Source organism: Camponotus floridanus, unplaced genomic scaffold (genome assembly GCF_003227725.1).
Source record: "Camponotus floridanus strain SB8 unplaced genomic scaffold, Cflo_v7.5 scaffold70, whole genome shotgun sequence".
In the NCBI taxonomy this organism is placed as follows: domain Eukaryota; kingdom Metazoa; phylum Arthropoda; class Insecta; order Hymenoptera; family Formicidae; genus Camponotus; species Camponotus floridanus.
The window spans coordinates 906575-929474 of NW_020229839.1; the positions used below are offsets into that span (position 1 = coordinate 906575).

General features: G+C 32.4%; 1 protein-coding gene and 1 long non-coding RNA gene across 2 annotated transcripts; one reads left to right on the plus strand and one right to left on the minus strand.

Annotated features, from left to right (window-relative positions):
- Positions 1 to 291: 291 nt before the first annotated feature.
- LOC105257245 (protein charybde) lies at positions 292 to 4032 on the plus strand. The gene is made up of 4 exons (XM_011267725.3): positions 292 to 479; positions 2278 to 2461; positions 2890 to 3045; positions 3403 to 4032. Exons 1-4 carry the CDS (start codon positions 431 to 433, stop codon positions 3491 to 3493), a joined length of 480 nt encoding a protein of 159 aa, XP_011266027.1. The 5' UTR covers positions 292 to 430; the 3' UTR covers positions 3494 to 4032.
- Positions 469 to 19801, minus strand: LOC112639528. The gene is made up of 3 exons (XR_003123555.1): positions 19351 to 19801; positions 18507 to 18609; positions 469 to 653 (listed from the first exon to the last, which is right to left on the minus strand). It is a non-coding gene; the product is annotated as an uncharacterized LOC112639528 (long non-coding RNA).
- Positions 19802 to 22900: the final 3099 nt, after the last annotated feature.

A 22900-nucleotide genomic window follows, 5' to 3' on the forward strand; every position in this document is an offset into this window, starting at 1 on the left:
GAGCAGCGCCGGAAACAGCCGAAACGCGGGCACACTGTCTGAACGTCACGTAGGCGGTGTTGCTAGGCGGTCGACCGGTGACAGAGGACGGCGCGGCGAGAGGGGTGGGCAACTCTGGCGCGGTGGGGGCCCCCTCCGTATAAAAGTCGCGTCAGCGACCGGCGACTGATCAGTTGAATAGATGACGTTACGCGAATCTGGGATATCCTGGCCTGCTTCGCGTACAGTTGCGGTGAAAGTCTTTATCTTATTTTTCTCGAACGTTATTATCCTATCATACCGTTCGAAACCGCTTCTCAATCGCTTCTGGCAGTCGTATATCTCACTCGTTGCTTCGCTTATTGAGAAAAATCGTGTCCCGCGAAGGGATCGCCGACGAGGAAATTCGTAGCATTGTGTCTCGTCCACCGCTGGACGTTCTCGCGAAATCATGGAGGTCCTACCGTGTCCCGTCAACGTAGACTTCAGCAACACTAGAGGTAAGTACTCGATTCTGTCGCCGGTTCCCTTTCCAATTGCTCATTTTCTCAATCCTGTTTTTGAAACGTCCGTCTCCGTTCTTCGATCGTTCGAGCCGTTGTTCTCAGCTGACAACGCCGGCTGGAATCAGCTGATCTTTACTCGCAGCACGATTCGTTTTAACTGATGAACAGCTGGAAAAATTTATTTAAATTTTAGAACACGAATGGAAAGTCGCAGATTTTGTGTAATTGTATGATTCGGTAAAAATTGGAATAATTGCGTCAGCATCTCTTCCAATAAGACGAGAGAGAAAAGAAAGAGAATGCCCTTCGCTATTGTTTTTTTCCTTCTGTGTTCTTCGATTGTTCTTATTACGTTTACATATCGCTTATACGGATTATTCTCTCGTCGTATTTATAAATTGAGGGAAATTTTCCAGATATTTAAACGTTCTTAATCCTCCGAATAATAATTATTAACCAAAGAACATACGGAAAAAGATGTTTCAGAGATTAATTGCTCTTTTTCGAATACAATTAAAATAGGAAATATTACACAAAATTAGAATCTTTTTAATAAATTAATTTTGCAACTTTACGCTAGTTACTTTACGCTAGTTTTATCATTTTCGATTCGATAATAATGAAAATACTTTTAGAAATGTTAAAGATAAAAAAGCTTAATTGTTTAAATTAAGTGGAACGATACTTTTATTAAATGCGATTACAGCAAAGATGTAAGAATCGAGGTCAAACGAGTTCATACGTTACCGACAACCTCGCCTCGTCTTAGCCGGTTGCTAGAAACAATAAGCGAAGCAAGCACAGAATTATTGGTCGTGTAGTTGACGCGTGAAAGAAACGGAAATATCATAATAGTTAAAATATATTATTTTCAAAGACTCCTCCCGCATTAGAATAACTGATATTGAAAGTCTAACGAGGTGAGAGAACCGGTGTTGCATCAGCACCTTTTCTGACGACAACTCTTTGTGATATTACACGCTTACAGACGTCTGTGTTTAAAATAATAAAACGATGATCTCACATACGCGAGCTTAATTTACCTCGAAAGATCACAGCTGGAATTAAGAAAGATAATTATAATTAATTAAAAATTAAAATTTAATTTAAAATTAATTTAAAATTAAAAACACAATAATTGGAATATTTGGACTGATATTCGTATGAAATCTAATATTATATAATATCAAAATTAAATTGGTATTAAAGATTACATTCGAGTAGAATAACATATGATATGAATTAACAAGAATCGAACTGTTTTTCGTTTAGCTTGATGCGAGTTTTCAATTGCTTTTATAATCCAAAGATAACGGTCGATTAATGTTACTTTAAGATTACGTCAGATTACATTTTTATACTTCGGAAGATATTGTACACAAAGCATTCCAGACTTGCCGGTGTATACATTTCAGCTGCCATAATGCATTGATTTTTCGATAAAAATTGTCTTCTCGAAAAAATCTCGAAAAAAAATTATTTTAAATTAAATTATTTATTATTCCAAATAGCTAATTCAATCATCTTTACTAAGAAATAATTAATTATTCCGAATTAATTTAACTCCACATTCAAAACTTTAATTCGATTAAAGTTTTAATCATGACAAATAATTGTTAAAATGTCCAGTTAAATATATTAAATATTATTGTAATAAGACAGAAAGTGTAAAGAAAAAATAATTTATATCTTTTTATATCGATCGTATTTTGACAATGATGTTATATTATCACTTTGCTCGATATAAGAAGTTGAACATGCGCGCTCAATTCCATTTAATTAATTGTTATAGCTGGAAGTGAGACGGACGAATTGGACGGTGCTTGCCAAGCGCTGGCAAAGAGGCTCGAAGTCGAGCTTAGGAGGGCTAAACACGCCCAGCTGGCCTGCGGCGAGGTCCTCCTACCGGCCAATTTGCTGCCTAAAGTAGCCAAAGACGTACTTACTATGGCCGAAAACGAACCCTGTGGCCTTAGGTAAATAGAGAATCTTTCTGTCTCGCTATATCTGTCATAATCCGGAAAAATTCTAACGAGTCAATACAATTCGAGAGCCCAAATAAACATTATTTCACGCAACAAGTGTCCATTTAGAAAGTGTAACGTGTTTTCTCCAAGTTATCTTCCACGCGAATAATTTTAAAGGTGATATTAATGTTTGGGATGCAATTTTTAACTATCAATAAAGTAAAAAATTTTTTTACTTAATTATTAAAATTTAATACCGAAAATTGATTTAAAAAATGTTAAAATCTTCTTTAGAATAAATTTGCTATAAAGCAAATGTCTCTAAATAAAATTTTAAAGTTTGATATATACTGTTTAATTTTTATTGACGTTTGTGTGTGCGTGCGTACATGCATAATTAAAAAAAATTAATATGTGTGTAATGTAATTTGTTACAGAGGCTGCACGCTATTCATTAGCTTCGAAACGGACAGCATGTGTCGCAAACTGTCAAAAATACAGTGCGATCCGAATGCTGTATCGACGTTCGAGCTCTATCTCACATTGAAGCAGGATTACACGTCCTGGCACATGCTGCTACCTCAATTCTTAAAGTGAGTATATTTTATGTAGTACAATCTTGCATAGGATTTTAAACTATTTTAAATTAATTTTGTGTTAATTAATTCAAAAATTTTCTCTATTCTATAATACTTGAATGATTGTCTAAATGAGATAACATTCTATAATAAAGATATATTCTGTTGTTTCGCTTCTTAAATTAGTTATTGTTGTCAAAATTTTTATTTTCGTAAAATGAAATAGCACTATGAAAGATTTGTTTTATTTAAATCATATAATTAAATCGTATAATCTATCCAGCTTTTTCACACAAACATCACAACATGACCAAATAAAATTTATGGCTAACACAATACTCTCAACATCCGCAATCTGTTCTTTTTTTTCAGAAATCTCACGCGTGGCGGTACCATCATGATCAGTAGAGATTTTACTTTGGAGAAGAAGAAACTCTACAGATCCTACCAGCAGTCTCATTGAAGGATTTTGGATCACACATTTTGCACGTCTTTCATCCGTTTTTTGCCTGTCGCATAAACGGACGTGGCCATTTTTGTCAGTCTGTCGCCCTATGGGGAAATGTCAGCTGAATTTGTACAATATCGCAAGACCAGGGAAAGAAGAGATTCTAAGGATGACGGAAGCAACAATGCAGACCAGAGGTTAGACTTTTGTCATTGTAATGACACGCGATTGCGAGATATTTTGCGTTTAACCTTTTAACCGAATAAATATATGGATTTTCTATACAGAGCGACATTTTGGAGAGAAGCTTACTCTTGTGCGAAAAAGAATATCGTGAATTTCAGAAAGATGTAAAATAGTTTGTGTAACACCGCTTTATACAGTTGCAGTGAATGCGATTGATCTTTCGAAAAATTAGACCTCATGTATCTAATGATGTATAGGTCTAATAATTCGAAAATTTTGACAATTAGCAGTTTGATAAACCAGAATTTAAAGAACTAAGAATTTACAGATTTCAGAATTCACAAGATTTTTAAAAGAGTTTGATACATTTGTTTAATTATATATATTATATAGAAATTTTAAAAACTATGAGAAGGATTTTCAAGATAGAATATTTAAGAATTCAAAATAACACAACACACACAAAGGAGAATATGAGAATTAAATTATCTGCGATGTCGAAGATTGTATAGAATTTAAAGTTTTGTCAGAATCTAAATTTAGATCTGGAATTGGAGAATATTGTAACAATAAGAACTTTTGATAAATCCCACAAGAAATTATCATTGTTGAGTAGTAAATCGGTTAAAGGGTTTAACGACAACATCGCTCTTTGTTTTGTTTGCTGTCACCTTGCAATATTATATCCAAGGAGAGAGAGACCTATGCGTACGATAATTGTGATAGCGTGAAATAAATACTATATAGTAGTAGCAGCAGCAGATCTTATCGCGAGAAGGGACTCTCGTGTCTTCGTTCTCGAAGAAGAGATATGTGATTATAAGACTTGTAACAAATTTCACGTGATATGTAGCTAATATAATTAGTTTTAGAGAGAAAGAGAGAGAGAGAGAGAGAGAGAGAGAGAGAGAGAGAGAGAGAGAGAGAAGAAAGAGAGAGAGAGAGAGAGAAAGGGAGAGAAAGAGAGAGCGTTTTAAAGATTAATCATATATAGTCAGGTAGCTATAGTCGCGTCGAATGTATTTAGCAATCATTTTTCGAAGTCCGCATGACAAGTGAGCGCACATTGTTCATTTATTTTTTTCATTGCAAAATACGAAATGATCATGTTGGAATAATGTGACAGTATATTTTCCAATGTAAGAATTATCTCCTTTACGGAAATCTTGCAGGATAGCCCAGAAGAGTAGGTAACAAGACTGACTATTTCGTGATTAATTTAACCGTTAACATCAGCATGTTTAAAATGATTCGATCTTATAATCGAAACATTTTAAATTAAGAGGAAAGCGTTTAGAATTTAAATAATAAATTCACAATTTATATATATATATATATATATATATATATATATATATATATATATATATATATATATACATTTCGATTAATTTTCGGGAAAGAATCTATCTTTTTTTTTGAAAATTATTTAACAAATGTACATTTTGAACAATGTGTTTACAGTGCATGTACGCATTTTTCTGGGACATCCTGTACCTTGATACAGATGATGGCACAGACAATTCGGTCCATTTCATCATTCCATCGACCGATCTTTCCCCCCTCGTCATTTTCTCCCTTTATAAGTCGCTGTGTGAAAATCTCATTAGATTAAAATAATAGCATTCTCTCTCGATGATAATAAATCATCCCGCTAAATACCATTGATTAATCATGTCGCGCGGATGTGTGATTTGTTTCAATAATAATCTGTTTAAATCGAACTTGTGTGTCAAAACCTGCACATTTTCGATTTGTACAAATTGGTTCTCAATCGTTCTCGTTCATTTAAATCTCAATATTTTGTAAAATTTTGTTTTATTAAAATTCTGCAAATATACGAATTATTTTTCGATAATATTTGTGCATCGATGAATATTTATTCTTTGATAGAAAACGTCGCGAAAAGCTCTCAGTAGAACTCGTCAAAGATTTTTCGTTCGTTGAAACACTTCATGAATCATATCGAGAGGAAATCTTCAATGAAATAGAGTAAAAAGCGATGCAATTTCGAATACTTTAGAAAAGTAACGAATCTAAAATAAGAATTAAACCAGGAAGGAGAATCCTATTGTGTAACAAACAATTGTGTAGAAAGATAATTGTATAAACTTATGCAAAAAAAATGAAATATACGTGTGTCCACTAAGCTACAGATGTGATTGAGTTATACAGTAATATGAAGTATTGATCCATCTCGAAACTGTATCGCTTAACTACTCTACGCAATTTTTTAAACAGATAAAGAAATAATGATGAGCTGGTTCGCGCTACCCATTTTACTGAAAAGGGATGAAGCGGACACTTGGGTTGGATTAATGTTTCGCCATTGAATTATTGGTTAACCTTCGATTCAGTTTGTCATATTATTATTATTATTATTATTAATTGACTACCGTACGTACGTTATGGTTAATATCTATTCACGTTCCCTTTGTGTTTACATTTTTTATTTCTTTACCCTTTTTGTTCATTTTTTTAGTTCGCTTATTGGTCTTTGCGCTTCGTCGTTTAAATGCGATTAAAGACCTTAGTAGCGGTATTGTGATATTAAGAATTATATAAAATAATTAAGGGAGAGAAAGAAAAAGAGAAGAGCGAGTGCGTGATTATCGTTAGAATTTAGATTAAGGACATTCGTTTCGTGAGGCTTCCTTCGAGGGGATCGAGAGAAATGCGTTTGTTGCACGTAGAGAAATACGAGCACTCTATTTTACCTTTGCACGCGCACAAAACTAGAGTCGAAAAATCTCTTCGTGGTTTATTTACAAAGGACGGCGACGCTTTAACCGGTCGAATCGAATAAGTTGGTTCTCTTTTTTTCGAATTAAATTAAAACGAATCTCGCGCGTGGCGACAAGGTTCGATGAAATTAGATTGAACTCCTTTCTCGATAAAACTTGATAAAATGGAGCCGTCTCTCTTTCAATGAAAGTCAATGAAGCGTAAATACTCTTGCAATAAAATTCATTGTTTGAGGAAAACTCTAAGGGTGATGAGAGGAAGACAAAGAAAAAGTGAAAAAAAAATATATTGTATACATATATGTATTATTTTTTTATATATATTAAAATAAATTATAATTTTTATCAACAAACTTGAATTTTTGGGCATAATTCGATAGTAAAATTTTCGATAGTGAGAAACTTTTCTTCTTTACTTTTTCAAAAGTTTATACATATTATTATTTTTTCTTTAAGGATTTGAATTATAATCTCATAATATTAGTGTAAATTAAGAATTTTTTTTTCAGAATCTAAGAATAGGATCTCACGTGAATTTTTTGTGCAGCATCTTTTATGATCTCGAAAATCTTGTAGATTAAATAATTTGCAAAATTTTAGTTTTAAAATAAGTTGAAATTATTCTATTTTGTTGAAAAAATATAAAATTAATTAAAAATATAAATTTAATATAAGTAGTAATATAACTTTGATGTTATACATATACATATACATATACATATACATTAATATTAATATTTAATCAAAAAATATGTAATTTTTTGGTTGTTTATTATAAAATTTCAGAAAAAAAATTTATAAAACTAGTACTTCAAAACTACAATACTAGCATAATGACGAGTTTAATTCGTTTCTTTATCCAAATTCTTATTAAAGGTTCAAGTTAAACTGTTTTTGACTTTATCGAGAAGAAGTCAAAATTTAAAATCTCAACATTTTGAAATGAGAGAAATGAATCTACGACGAGTTCAAAACTTGCCTCTCAATGACCTAAATGATGGAACTGAACCGGTTAAAGAGGTCTAAGAGAGAGAAACACAATCCCGTCCAGAAAACTTTTTCCCACCATCCTCCGAATCGTGCATACATCTACATCCCCTTATTTTTTTTTTACCAAAATAAAAATCGAACAAAAGTGAGGCACGGCCACGTGGTCAAATAGATACACGGTGTAAATTTGGGCTATGGCATTTGCACGAAGGTGTAAGACTGATTTGCTGAGGTGACTTTACGAACGATGCAGAAATGTTGCCCTTTTCAAGCCAGCCGGCACTTTATTGTAATACAGTATGATCAAAAAACTCGAAAGGAGAACGCTATCTATAAAGATGAGAAAATTATTTCACGATAACATAAAAAATGCAGAGAAAAGTTTCGTTCTTTTACAATTACATCCACGTATAAATATTGGTGTAAAAGAAGCGATACTCCTTCCGAGAAATAATATTTGACCGACACTGTATATTAACGTATAAATCACTGTAATCGGCAATTATTTGTTAATAACAAACGCTACAAACAACGACGTCGCAAGTCAAAAATTATCGCGTTGTAGAGCGACGAAAAGCAATACTCGCGGCCTCGTTTAATTGTTATTATTAGTTCATTATGAACGCGTGTAGGTGAGTCGCACGAATGCGCATACATTTTATATAAAAAAGATTAATAATTTAAAATAGTTCTTTTTTACATGAAAGCCAATGTGAATAATGTGTACGTATATTATCGAATATGATATAATTTATATTATATTGCCGCAAATATCGTATAATATATGTATGTATATATATATATATATATAATGATATATTTTATAAAACGAATTCTCCAAATATTGTGCGAAATAAAGAAGTCAAATGTGAGAGCTATTAAAAGCCTGAATACCACAAAAATTTTGTGATTTATTTTATTTATATATTCAATTTTATAATTGTTATGTATATATACTGTGTATATAAAAAAGAAGAAAAATTCAGTAAAATTTTGAAAATTTATTAAATCCGTCAGAGTCGTTTATAACACTGTCAACGATTAAATATGTATGTAACTAATAATATACTTTATAAAATAATATATTACATCGCACAATAATATTAAATGTGATATAAAGATGATGATTCTCATATATAAATATAATTGCGCGTTTTTACAATGTATGAAAATTTTATTATTAAAAATGCAAAAATTTATTTCTTTTTTTGTATAAAATTATTTCTACAAAGTAAAAAACAGTGCAAATTTTTTTCTAAAAAAACCATGAAACATATATGTTATATCAATATATATGAGAGCTAGAATATAATATTTAATACTTTTTGAGGCGTATCTTTGGTGATCTTGTGCGAGGAATACATCATAGAATCGAAAGAAGTTGAAATGATAATGATAATAATTCGAACGTTGATTAGTAACGAATGTGTTTGATTGGTTGTAGTTTATCGTTTGTAGCGGTTGTTTGTTGACAAGGCAAACGTTGGCTCGAGGCTCGCTCTACGAAACAACACATTGCGTTACGCACGTCGATGTTGAAAATTGCGTTATATTATTACGAGAAGATGTGCTCTCGTCTCGCTTCCATTTGCGAAGTAATCATTATCTTTTACGAACCGTCTCACGAAAGAATTTCCTGATCTCATGAGCAAAGTGAGGCAAAGTGGTTTATCACCTGCATATGACGCCAAGGATTCTTCAAACACCGCACAATCGCGATAATGGTCAAGTAAAATGTTTAACCTTAAGCAGCGTGAAATATTTTCAATATTATACACGAAGCTTCAGAGAAAGAAAATCTCCAGACTCAATTATTAGACGATTGAAGATCCATAAGTTGCAAAAACTTATTCAAGAATCTATCAATCGATGGCGATTCTTTTCTTTATACTATTCAGGGTTAAACATTAGATGGCCACAAAATCGAATGATCGATGGAAGCACGTTCTTCGCGAAAAAAAGAGGATGGAAAGATGAGAATGACAGTTTGTCGAGAATAGAGAGAGAAAAAGAAGAAAATAGATAATGAAAGAGATAATTCGCGTAATGTTGCACAGCAATAATTTGCGTGACGCTCGCTGTGCTTTGGATATTTTTGTACCTTGCGCGATATACATATATGGAAGTCCGATTATATACGTAGTTTCCGCGCGATAGTTTACCCGCGATTAACATTGCGACTTTTTTAATATGTTAGTGATCCTTTGCGAACATATTTCCCGTATTAAGGACCGCTATGTGATGTTATTTCTAATTATTTGTAATATCTATGACAATTTATCTGCGAGAAGAGAAACGCAAATAATAATAAAAAGATATATATATAAAAGAGAATGTCGTGTGTCGATTATTTGTTCCCTTTTATTTGTTCCTTTTATATCCTTTTGAATTTTTTATCTAAAGATTGTGAAATCTTTATTTTCATATCGTGTTTACAGCAAGATTAGCACGAGAAAAATTAAAACGAGTTATCTATTGTGTGATGGATATTTTTTGATTTAAAAATAGGATAAAGATATAAATATAAAATTGACAGATAAATATTGTTTTTCAGTAAAATTGTGTATGTGCCGAAGGAAAAAATCATTTTTAATCAAATAGAGATACGAATATTTCTAGAAATATTTTTTATAGCTTTTTGAAAGAATTATTGAATGCAAAATATAAATATTAAATTATACTTAATTATTTAAATTAATTATTCTTGGAAAAATCTGTATTGAGAAATACAATTTTATAAAAAAATATCTCTAAATATACATATCAAAATATTTTTTAAATGGTTGAAATCGATCAATCAATAATAGCATACAGATTGTCCTCCGACAAATAATTGACTGACTTTAAATTCGTCAGAATTTGTTGTTGGAGAATAATACACTCGAATTGTGTACGGTGCACAAATAACAACTCGAATATATGACGTAACGATAAAAGAGCTGTTATTGCTCGCGAGAAATGTTTTCGACATCGATATTTGCAGTTTTGAAATAAAATTTAGATAAAATTTAATATTGATCGGATAAATGGGCGATAAATAAATCATAAATAGCGAAAATATATATGTATTTGTAAAATGCGTATGCAACACGCCAATATATACATATAATAATACGCTCGTAAAGCGTACATACACACACACACACATACTGGATGAATTAATAAATATTGAACAAACACGAATGATGCATATAAAGATGCTTGTAAAACGTTAAGAAGTGTGTGAAACCTGGACTGAAACTCGAAGCGCGATGTGGCGAGGGGAAGAGGAGAGGGAAGGAGGCGTATTGTTTCAACTAGTTCCCGCAATTATCACGGCTATACAAGACTGGATAGGAGAAACCGGTTTCGCGCGCGCGCGCGCACAACCCGTTTGTCCGTATTTCCATCTCGAAAACTTGTATTATCGGCATCGACCATGTTCTCCCCGATTTCTCTCTCTCTCTCTCTTTCTTTCTCGTGAAAAATTCTATGCCACATAATAAAGCGTAAACCGGATCGTAAGTAAGATTGCGCAAGCTTTGTCGATCTTCGAGGGTTTCTCGTTCGATATTTTGCAAACTGTTACGCGCAATTCAATTTCCCTACACATCCGTACATATTTTTTGCTCATATATCTTTTGTTTATTCAAAATTTTTTTATATTTTGCAGAAAATGCACCAATTCGGTTTATATTGACGTCAATATTGATAAGGGTTTATAGATAAGGATTTTTCGAAGAGATCTTCGAAATTTTTCTTGATGCTTTTAATCAAGAAGTTAGATAAGATGAGAGTTATTTCATGGTAGTATATAAAAGAGAAGGTATTTTTCATCATATTTAAAGTTAAATATTTTTACGATTATATAAGCCTATAAGCAAAATATATTTAAACTGCAATTTCACAAGGTCTGCGTGAAGTTTAAGTAGATAATAAAAATACAACTTTGAGCAAATAATTAAGAATCGTTATCTTCATTTTTAACGATATGGAAATTTTTATATTTTTAAGTTTATCGCTTAAAAAACTATTTATGCTATGACATAAGCGAAATATTTCTGAACTCTAATGTCTACGGTTATGTCAGTTTCGAGATACTTTATAAGACGTTAAATATAGTGTATTTACGTACATAGTACATATTTATACATATATACATATATTTACATACATGCGATTTTATATATTCGCGTTAATAGTCTGAGCATGTTCAATGAGCTAAAATTAACGAGAACGCTTCTCGGGACATCTGTGTCCAATTTTCTGGCAAAAGAGTTCTGGCTCATATCCGCGAACGATCAAGAGCGTCCGGACGCGCGTCCTCTTCCTGAGATCTAGGATATCAATAACGCGTAAAGGGTAATACTCGACTCGCCCACAATAACGGGCTGGCAACTGGGTGACTCGAGCGCTCAGCTGATGGCTGGTATACCCGGTGCGCTTGCGCGCGCGCATGTTCAGGGACACACACACACATACGCATACCCACCTACCGCTAATGAGGTGTTGGTAGACGACTTGTCGCTGCGAGCAAGTTTCAATTGAAAAAAAAGAGCAAAATAAATTGCTCTTTGTACTCTAAGAAATTATCTTCGAGACAATATATGAAATTTGTTCTAAAATAGTTAAGAAAATGGAGAATCTTCTTTGGATGTTACATTATTTGAATAGAACTCATCGTCGTTTGCATAAGAATTCCACGGTCGCTCAGATACTAAATGTAGATATAAGAAATCGCGGCGATTATCGATGTTCCAATATTGTTCGTGTTGACGTCAAGTGTTATGTTTAGCGAAAACCGCAGAATTAATAACAAGACTTTTTTTTTCGTGACAACAAAAGTTTCTTTATTCTATCTTTCAGTGCAGTATGTTTTCCTTCGAGCATCAAAATTTATTTTTATAAATCGAAGGTGGCAATAAATATGATTCGTTTAATTTAACGTAGATTTAACACTATAATTTTTATATCATTTTCATTTGTGTGTTATCTCTTTCCTTTATAATTACTAAAGAAAAACGAAAAAGAAGCAATCCTTTTTTCCACATTTTTGCAAATATCTTACGGTAATATAAAAGTAAAAGAAAGAAGAAAAAAAAACTGCAACGATATTTTGTTTTATTGTATCAATATTGTCAGATTAGTAGGACCAATGTCAACTTGTGGTTTGGCAGCGATGGAAAATAGATATATATGTATGTAATACATCTATTATTTGCTTTTCTTTTCCGTAAACCGCAGAATGACACTGAATGTTCTAGTTTCAAACTATCGATACGTAAAATCGAAAGAAATATCAGCGGTGGCTCTCATTGTTTACCGCTCTAAATACATATATAAATGCAATGATCATATTTTTTCATGTGCGACTAACAATAATAATAGGGAAAAAATTAAGTCAAAGATAAATAAAAGAAAAATGAAAGATATATATATATATATATGTATATAAAGAAAAAAAAAAAAAAATATATATATATATATATATATATATGAATGATAAATATATTAAGCTAAAAAATGTATATAAAGTTAAATAAAAAGTTAATTAAATAAAGTTATATATTAAATTAAAGGAAGTTATGTGTAAATATAGAATATCAAGTTTAATAAAGTTAAATAAAAAAATAGCATCAAAAAGTGTAAATCTCAAAAATGCTTAAATCTAGATTAAACAAATATTATACTAAACAAAAATTGAAGTTCTTAATAAAAAATGTAATAAATAAAAATATGTAAAAATTAAAAAATATATTGTAAGCAAAAATATGCATTTCATTGATTTTTATTAAAGAGAATTAATTTTTATCATAAAATAATGATTTCTCTCTCTCTTTTTCTTGAAAACGTGACGACTCTTTTCCTTACTTGAGAGTCGATTTGAAATTGCCTTAGCTAATTTCATTCATGTATATATACAGCCGCCAATGTGTAAGAGAGTTTATCGTTTGCATGCAAGTTCGTTTACCCCGATGTAATAATCGCCATCTCTTATCTCGCAGTTTCCTGCAGTGCTCTCGCTTTCGCGTTTCAATTACAGTGTGCTGCACCGATCGAGACACTTTAATTCGTTTCTATGTTAAAAATTAGACAATATTTTTGTCTACGATTGAGGCAAAAGAGAAATAAAAACTAGAATTTGCTATTTTCAAAGAAAAGAGGAACAATTATACAAACTTCTATTTTTTATTATATAAATAAAAATAAAAAAGATATATCTAAGGATAAATATATGTACAAAATGTGTGTAAAATTTTTTGTGAACTTTATTTTTGAAAAAATTGACTTTAAAAAATTCAGAAAACTGATAATAGATCTAACTAAATCTTGTATTATGCATTACATTATCGAATTTATTTTGACATTGCTTACAAATAGATAAAAATAGATGTAACAAATAGATGAAAAAAGAGATAATATTCTTCGTTAAAAAAAAATAAAGTTCTTTTTAATGCTTTTTTTACATCCAATTTTTTTAGAAACTTCAATTATTTTAAATCTTTATATTAAATAGAATGTTATACTTTTATGCTAGTTTATTAATAACTGCGATAAATTCAACGATATATAACATAAGTAATTGACAGTCATTCATTATGCTTAAAAGAGTATAAATCATGTTATAAATTTCTCAAATGTCAAAATCAACTGTCTAATAAACGCAATCTCGCACGAAAAAATTTTATATTTTTGCTCACGAGTAATCATTTTATTTCAGTTGTATTATATTTTTCTACTCTTATATTTATATATTTATATTTATATTTTTTAATATATGTTTCTATATATTTTATATATTATATATATGTATTCGCATTTTTATTCATCTTGACATGATAAAATAATAAATTCTTTTCTTTCTCTCTCTCTCTCTCTCTATTTACTTGACTTTCTTTATTACACATAATGCCATGATCCATGCTTCCATACTTGAAACACATCTTCAACTATTGAACCCTTTTCGGAGTTCATGTTTGCGTAATAAATGGGCAATCTGCCCGTAGTCTGTAACCGTTGCTCTATTTTCATTTTAGCAAAGGCGTATTACGTACAAAAATTTGCGTACCGTGTTAGAGATTGGGCCAACTCCGGATTGTGACGAATTATTCTTAGCCAAGAAGATAATGATCTTTCGTGACGATCGATCAGCGTCAACATGCGCGTATATATACACATACAGATTTACGAAATGCTGCAAAATACCGTGACAACGACGAGAACATGTTGCTATGATAAATTTGTTCGTCGTAAACTGAATTGACATGAGATTTTATCAACAACTTTAATATCGAAAAATTCTCTTCTCTTGTTGCTTTACTATAATATTTTTGAGACTACTAATTTAATAGCATAAAGCTGCTACAAAAAGCCAACCAATCAACTAGAAGATTATGTAATATGTAAATACGTTTTACGATTATGTAATATGTAAATACAAAAAGAGACTCGAAAAAAGATGAAATCGTACGAAAGACTGTTTGTCAAAATGGCGATTATGTTATCTTTATTTTCAATTTTTATAATTATTACTTGCATGATTAACGATAAGCGTCTATCTTGGCAAAATTATCTTATTAAGAATGAGCGTCTTCCTTGAACGCATTCGTCGAAAAATTTAATGCTTTGAAAAACTAAATCTATCTCTTTATTCTCTCCTTGGAAAAAGTGGACGTACCGGTTCTTGAGAGAAAAAAAAAAAAACGAATTCTCGAACAAACGAATAAAACAGGAAGCGTTTGTATTCTAAGCCGCCGATTATGATACGTAAGGGCGGATTTAATACGGTTTTCGGGAGCTACCTGTGTTACGTGTAAGGAAGGTAGAACAAAGAAGCGTTCCTTATGTAGGAGTGTACGACGTGCGGGAGCAGGTCGTGAGAGGAGGACGGGAGCGGGGTGCGAGAGGAAGAAAACAGGAAAGATCGCCTGGACGAAGATAGCGCGGCACAAAGACGTCTCTTTTGCTACCCCGCTGAGCGCTGATATCAGCATCTTTCTCTCTTGTTCTCTCTTTCTCTTGCTTGCCTGTTTAGCTTGTTATTTTCGCCCACGTCAAGAGCGGAGAAAGGGAGAGTACGCGAGAGAGAGAGAGAGAGAGAGAGAGAGAGAGAGAGAGAGAGAGAGAGAGAGAGAGAGAGAGAGAGAGAGAGAGAGAGAAGAGAGCCTCATGGAAGATCGAGCTAAGAGCAGGATCGGATTTAGGATAAGCGAGTTGTTTTCATAAAATTCTCGGATCTTTTTCTGCACAAAATATATATTTTGCACCGAAAAATATATCGAGATATATATCAGAGAGCTACATATCATTTGCAAAGTAAACAAATTTTATCAGATTGTTGTTGAAGCAAGTCGTGCTCTTTTGGCATCTACATTATCGATTATTTGTCTAGAAAAGGATTTGTAGCATCTAATATTTTTCAACAACACTGTTTGTTTCAAGAAAAATTAATTGTATTTATAATGTATGCAGAATATCGATAAGAACCGAGTAACAAAGGCACAAGTAAAATAAAATCGTTGAAATAAATTATTTCGGTAAATTATATGTGTTTTTATATTTTTTAAGTATTTCATTTATTACCTGCTTTTTCAAGAGATTGCAATAAATCCGACATTTGCTTATTACTAATAAAACTGTTTAGATCTTGATCGTTTCGAGGTTTTGATATCTGCAAATCCGACTCTGGCCAAGGGAGAGAAAGAGAGAGAACAATATAGAAAAGAAAAAAGAAACATAAAAACTGAATAAGAGGGGTGAGACGCAACAACATGAGGGGGTAGGGGTGAAAGAGAAAAGGGAGAAGTGTTGGGGAGGAGTCGTAAAGCGGTAAGGGAACGAAAGACGGGTTTGGCCGGACAGAGAGAGAGAGAGACAGAGAGGAAAGAGAACCGGAGTTGTGAAAGAGAGGGAGCAGGGAGGGGGATAAGAGAAAGGAGATGCACGATAAAAGAGAGAAATTGAAGCGAGCAAAGAAAAAGAAGGATAAAAAAGAGAGGGAATAGAAAACGAAGAGAGAAAGAAAATATCACGAAGAGTCGAAACGGTAGTCGTTCGTCGAGACGATCCTGCTAAGCAGGTAGATCGATATTGACACTTCAACCTGTATTTTCTGACCAGTCATATAACGTTAAATGCGCCTTTTTGTTTACGTATTCGTAAATGTAAACGAGATGTAAATTTCTATTCCAACAGATTGACTGAACAAGAGATTTCAACCCCGGGATGCTTTTGATAAACTAAGATACAATAGATGTGTATCATGTAATTTTTAGAAATATATTTGTGCGAAATATAGTGAACTTTTAAGAGTGTACTTAGATTAGATTATATTTTTCACGTCATAGTCTTATTCAAATAAATTTAATTAATTTCTTTAATTTTCATATGCAATAAATTTATTTTATATTTTACATTTATATAAGTATACGTATAAATGTAAAATAATGTATATGTATGTATATAATTTATATTTAAATAAAAGTTTCATAAAATGTATTCATCAAAAATTTGTACGAGTATACATATAAATTGATAACAATATAATTGTTTGCAAAATTAACAGCATAAATGAAAAGCGCTATAAAAACTAACAAATAGATTAAGTAAAGGAATCATCTAATGTAATCCAGAAAGAGCAATTTTCGATACATATTTTGATATTTAATAAAACCCGAATAAGCTTCAGAATATATAAAAATATTTCTCAAGAACACAATCGATTTTTGTGACTATCCGGAGAAGCAATTTTAAATTAAATCATATATGTGAATTTATTTTATGCACATACACACACATGATTCTTTATAATTAGAAACTTTTATATAATTGTTAGTTGTATATACATATTATACATGAGAAAATTGATAAAATATAATTTTGATTACTATTTTTACTTCTATATGTATAACCGTGTGCTCAATGTTTATATCATATAATATCAAAAGATTTATACAATAAATTTTGTTCATATTGTATAATCAAGAAAATTTGAATTTGACAGATATATATTCATAAGAATTATTTTGATATAATTAGACTGTTACGTAGATCATAAAATTGTTTAAAAGATTAAAAAATATCTGCGGAGCATTATTAAGATTGATTCTCTCTTTCTCTTTCTATCTATATATTTCTCTTTCTTTCTATATATTAATATAGAATATTAATATATATTAATATATAGAATATTAATATATAGAATATTAATATATATATTAATATTAATCTCGCAAAAAAATTTAAATTTTATTAGTACCTCATTCTCTATAATAAGAAGCATATAAATTTTTTCTTGTTCGATATTTTATCTTGTATAAAATGAGAAAAATATTTTCTATACCAAGCTATATAATCCTTTTCCTACGATTAGGGTGCCGAAATTTCTAGGCCCCGTTGTGATCGACAGTACAGAAAACGACAGGGGTGAAGGGGAACGAGATGGTAGGGAACGAGTAGAAACACGATGGAACAGTCCATTGTAGGAGCAACAAGGATGGCATACGCTAGTTCGACGCGTGTGACAAGGATGTCATTATTCGCCGGTGGAATATTCCGCTGAACTCTGGAGCGAGATCATGCAGGATCGCTTGGCAAAGAGAGAGAGAGAGAGAGAGAGAGAGAGAGAGAGAGAGAGAGAGAGAGAGAGAGAGTGAGAGAGAGAGGGGGGGGGGAGAGGGAGAGAGAGAGAGAGAAAGAGAAATAGAGAGAGGGATAGGGGAAGGAAAAGGGGAAGGAGGGCAGGAGAAAGAACCCTGAGAGTTAATGTTCCACACGGAACTACTAAACCTAGTGAGAGAGACACGAATCCGCATTTTGTAGAAACGCTTTCTCCTTGCAGAGAATTATACATTGTACGAGAATACAAAAAGTGTTTAAAATAAACATCATAGAGAAACAAAAATTACTGTGTATCTTGATTTCAACGGCATAGAGCGTGATTATTGGTTAATGATAATTTTGATTTAATCTAAGATAATTTTAATTTATATATTATTTTTCGATAGATTCTATATCGATGTTATATGATATAAAACTGATTCGTATATTTATTTTTTATTTGCGAGAATATAAAAACACGATAATTGAACTGACATAAGGATTATATTATCTTTAATCATCAAACTCACCGAAATTGCGCTGATTTCAATCTCTGATCATAGTTGACTAATAGCTGGTTTTATTGATAATTTCAATGACAACTTGATCCACCTCTGGTTCGTCCAATTTTACCTGCTTAAACAGATATTTAAAAGAATATCATAAATTAGATAAAGAATATTATATATTCATACACACACACACACACACACATACACACACACACACACACACACACACAAATGATTGTCAGATGTTTTAAATCGCATAAGTATAAAAAAAAATAAAAAAGACTTAAGAAATAAAGACTTTGTTTTCGTTTTTACATAAGTACATATGATTTTTAATTATTTGATTTTAAACGCAGATTAATTCATTGTAATTAATAATGATGATAGATTGTATTATTTGTATCTCAAATCTGCTAATAATTCGAAATCGAGTTTGAATGAAGTAATACCATTTGTATCATCTGACTTATACACACACTCACATACATAATGTACAGATGAAATAAGATTTAAAATTAAATTGGTAAAGTTAAATTGGTAAGATTTAAAGTGGATTTGGTTGATGTTTCTTTCTTTTTCTATTTACATTTAACTATAGATATATAGATTGATTTAGGTTGAAAAGATTATAATGTTGTGAGAGATGGTATCATTATATCAGTTTCCTACATAAAAAATCTAGATATATACATATTGATATTACATTTCAAGAAAATACTGCAAATCTGAAACACAAATATGAATAGAAAATCCAAGGAAAATTTCTTAATAAATTTATAAGAATTGAAACTAATATGTTAATATTATGCTCGTTTCATTTTTTATTACAATATATTGCTATATACATGTATAAATTATTTACCTGTTTATATTTCATTGGGAAGAGTTAAAACGCGCATAAAGTTGTATTTTGCCAAATCCAGACGATATTAGGATTAATGTAGGTTTCTCTGTAGATCTTTCTCTCTCTAATAAATTACTTTAAATTATGTTTGAAAATTTAGTAGGTGGATGCGCGATCCACTTTGCGGCACGCTCAAACATGGCGGACGCGCATGCGCGCGATCTAATTTTGTAGCGCGCTTAAACATGGCGGACGCGCATGCGCGATTCGCTTCGCGGCATCACTTATATGCGATCGGAATATCGCGAAAAAGTGATTAATTACAGTCCCGATGTCTTAGTTATTGCGTCACCAACAATCGCTTCCAATTTCCGATCAGCACTCGCGTGATACACGATATGTTTCGACAGAGAAATCATGAAAAGTACGGTGAAACGATCGATCCACGAGTCGAAACGAACTCGTTGCAACGCGCACTATGCAGAATAATGACCGCGCATGCGCGTGTCCGATCTGTACGCTATCTATCGTGCACACGTACACACTAAATACGATTTCGATATCGTCAAAAAGTAATTACGTAAATAATATTATAAATAATTAAGTATGGAATTTCTATTATAACGATACAATATTTTACTCGGCACACATGAGAGTCAAATATATTAATTATAATGTTGATAATATTATAATGATTCTTCTGGATTTTTTACGAATAAAATATATGACGTTACTGCAACTTCGAATGAATATGATGCGAAATGGTGACTGCGTAAGCGCATTATTTTTATGTAAAGAATGGTTAGAGTTGCGTTCTAAAATCAACCTGTCAAAGACCAATCGAGAAATCAAGCAAAGGAGTAAAGATTTCTTTGTCCTAACTGGTCAATCAAATGTAATCCAATAAAGAAATCAATCGGAGCAAAGAAATCAGAATATAACTAAAAGATGCTTAATTATGATGCTTAATTACGATCCTTGATGCCTTAATTTATTCCTTTGATCTCCTAATTAGTCTTTGACAGCTAGATTTTGGAACACAACTCTGACCATCCTTTTTTTATAGAAATAATGCGCTTGCGCAGTTATCGTTTCGCATCGTTCCACCTTTATTTAAAATTGCAGTGGAGCATTCCTTGAAAGTTGCTGTGCAAAAGAGAAGTATATTTAAATGTATCATATATATCAAGATATTGAGCCGTTATTATGATGTAGAAATAATGCTCGATAGTAACGAACTTCCTTTCGAGAATATCGAGATTGTATTTAGTGTAAAGATAAAACATAGGCTGCGTTCAGCAGAAAAAGCTGCTTTGCAACTGTTGTCAAATTCGTGAATCTGATTGGTGTATACCCTTAGATTCAGCCAAAATTAAGAGCCTATACCAATCAGGCTCATGAATTTTACAACCGTTGTAAAGCAGCTTTTTCTGCTGAACGCAGCCATAGATAGCGCGCAGGTTGGATACGCGCATGCGCAGTTCTGATTCTGCAGAGAGCGCTGCATTGCAACGCGTTTGTTCGGATTCGCAGTTCGATCGTGTCGTATTTTTCGCGATTCCCTCGTCAAAGTGAACCGCGCGTCGCGAGTGTTGACCGAAAGTCTTCGAAAGCAATTATTGGTGATGCGTTAATTGAGACATCGCGATGATAATTAATTACGATATTTTCCACGATACTCCGATCGCACGCGCAAGAGACGCTGCGCGCTGAGTAAATCGCGCGCATGCGCGTCCGCCATGTTTGAGCGCGCCATAGTTCCGACGAAGTTGCCGTCAGTTTGACCGCTCCGCGTTTCGTTCGTGTGTTTCGCTCGCGAATACGCAAAGTATTTGTCACGAGTGTCGAGTGATCGTCCCGAGTGATTGTTAATCGAACAGTGCGACATAATAATCAATCATTTCTTTTACGATAGTATGATGAAGCGCAAGACATTGGGACGGAATGCGCCGTTCACGGTTACTGCGTCATTTCGTCTGGAGTCAAGACGATATCAATCTGCGTTTCTTCCGTATTTCTCCGTTAATCTGAAATTTGCACGCATATAAACCGAATAAAATGCCGGACGATCAGAATTAGCAATTGTAATTAGTTACCGTAGATTTTAGTGTTCATGAAGAAGTATATTCGAGAACGTGATGCAGTCTGAAAGTGTCGCTGGAATAACGGTACATTTTGGTGAGTGAAGTTGTTACTTATATTTGTATATATGAATAATTGTTTGTTTATTGTCAGTTCCATTCGTAGACATTAATATTAGATTTTTTATAAGATAGTGAAGCCCGAAGTTGGGATTCTCCCGAGAAAAAAAGGATAACATGAATTTATTCGTGTGTCTGTCTTTTTCTAATGTACCAGCGCACCAGCGTGCATGTTTAATGCGTACTTTAATAATTTGAAATTGCATCGTGTGTCAGAAAAAGATAGAAACCCAAGTAAATTCATGCTATCCTTTTCTCTCAGGAGAACATTCCCCACTATTTTATAAGCAGTCTATGTTTTGTAATATGTCTATGCTTCCATTACTTTTCACTTACTTTTTCATTACTTTGCCATATTGATAATCATAGATTGATTATTTTATGCGAATTAAATTATATTTATGCGATTAAATTTATCTTTTTTCAACAGAGTATATTTAGACAAAATTGTGTTTTATAGTCACAAATTTAAATGTAAGTCTATATTTTCGCTTTTAATTAAAATATCATTATTAATTTATATAATTAATTTATATAATTAATTTATATAATTAATTTATTATACGAATAATTAATTTATTACGGGACCGTACGAATCTTTGTATTTAATCATTCGCTTTTACGATGCGATGCACCTTTCGCACAAGGGGCCTTGCAATAGCTCGATGATTTTTGACTTGTCATTAATTTTTCGAGTCGTCCGTATACTATTGGGACTCGCGATAATCGACGACTCTTAGAGACCGGTGAGGGTGTCTCATCCGGTGTCCATTTGTCGGGTATCCCTTCATCATCGTATTGGAGATGCGCCCACTAAAAGTCGCGTAAAAATCACACAGTTTAATGTGTTTTTATTTTCTTTTTTTTTTGTTTTTGATTTACTTGAAACGCGCGCATCCAAGCCTCGAAAGCGCAATTGACAACGAAACCATACATCGTTCTCCGCAAATAACCTTCGCGAATCGCATCCTCAGCCGAGTGAATGATCTCTTCGCGTATGGAGTCGACGATATGGCTGACATGTTCGTCTTCTAGTATCTCTTGCCATTTTGCTCGCGGGATTCGCGAGGGAGGAAGCGAAAATTCTCTGGGGATCCCAGAGACGTGCGAGACATCGTTGTTGTGTCGCGAATTTTTTGGCATTTTTGTATGCGTTTTTAAAAGCTCCTATTTTGATGCTAATAAAGGTAAAAAATTGGCATTATGCTTATTTTTTTTAATGATCGTGCAATATCGAACACGTTAAGGAATCGACTTGTTAAAATATAAGAAAATCTCTTAAATGAAAATCTCTAGATGTGGAATTTATTTTTAAAATATTCTTTGCGTCCTCTAGCGAGTTATTTCTGCAATTTTATTACGCAGAA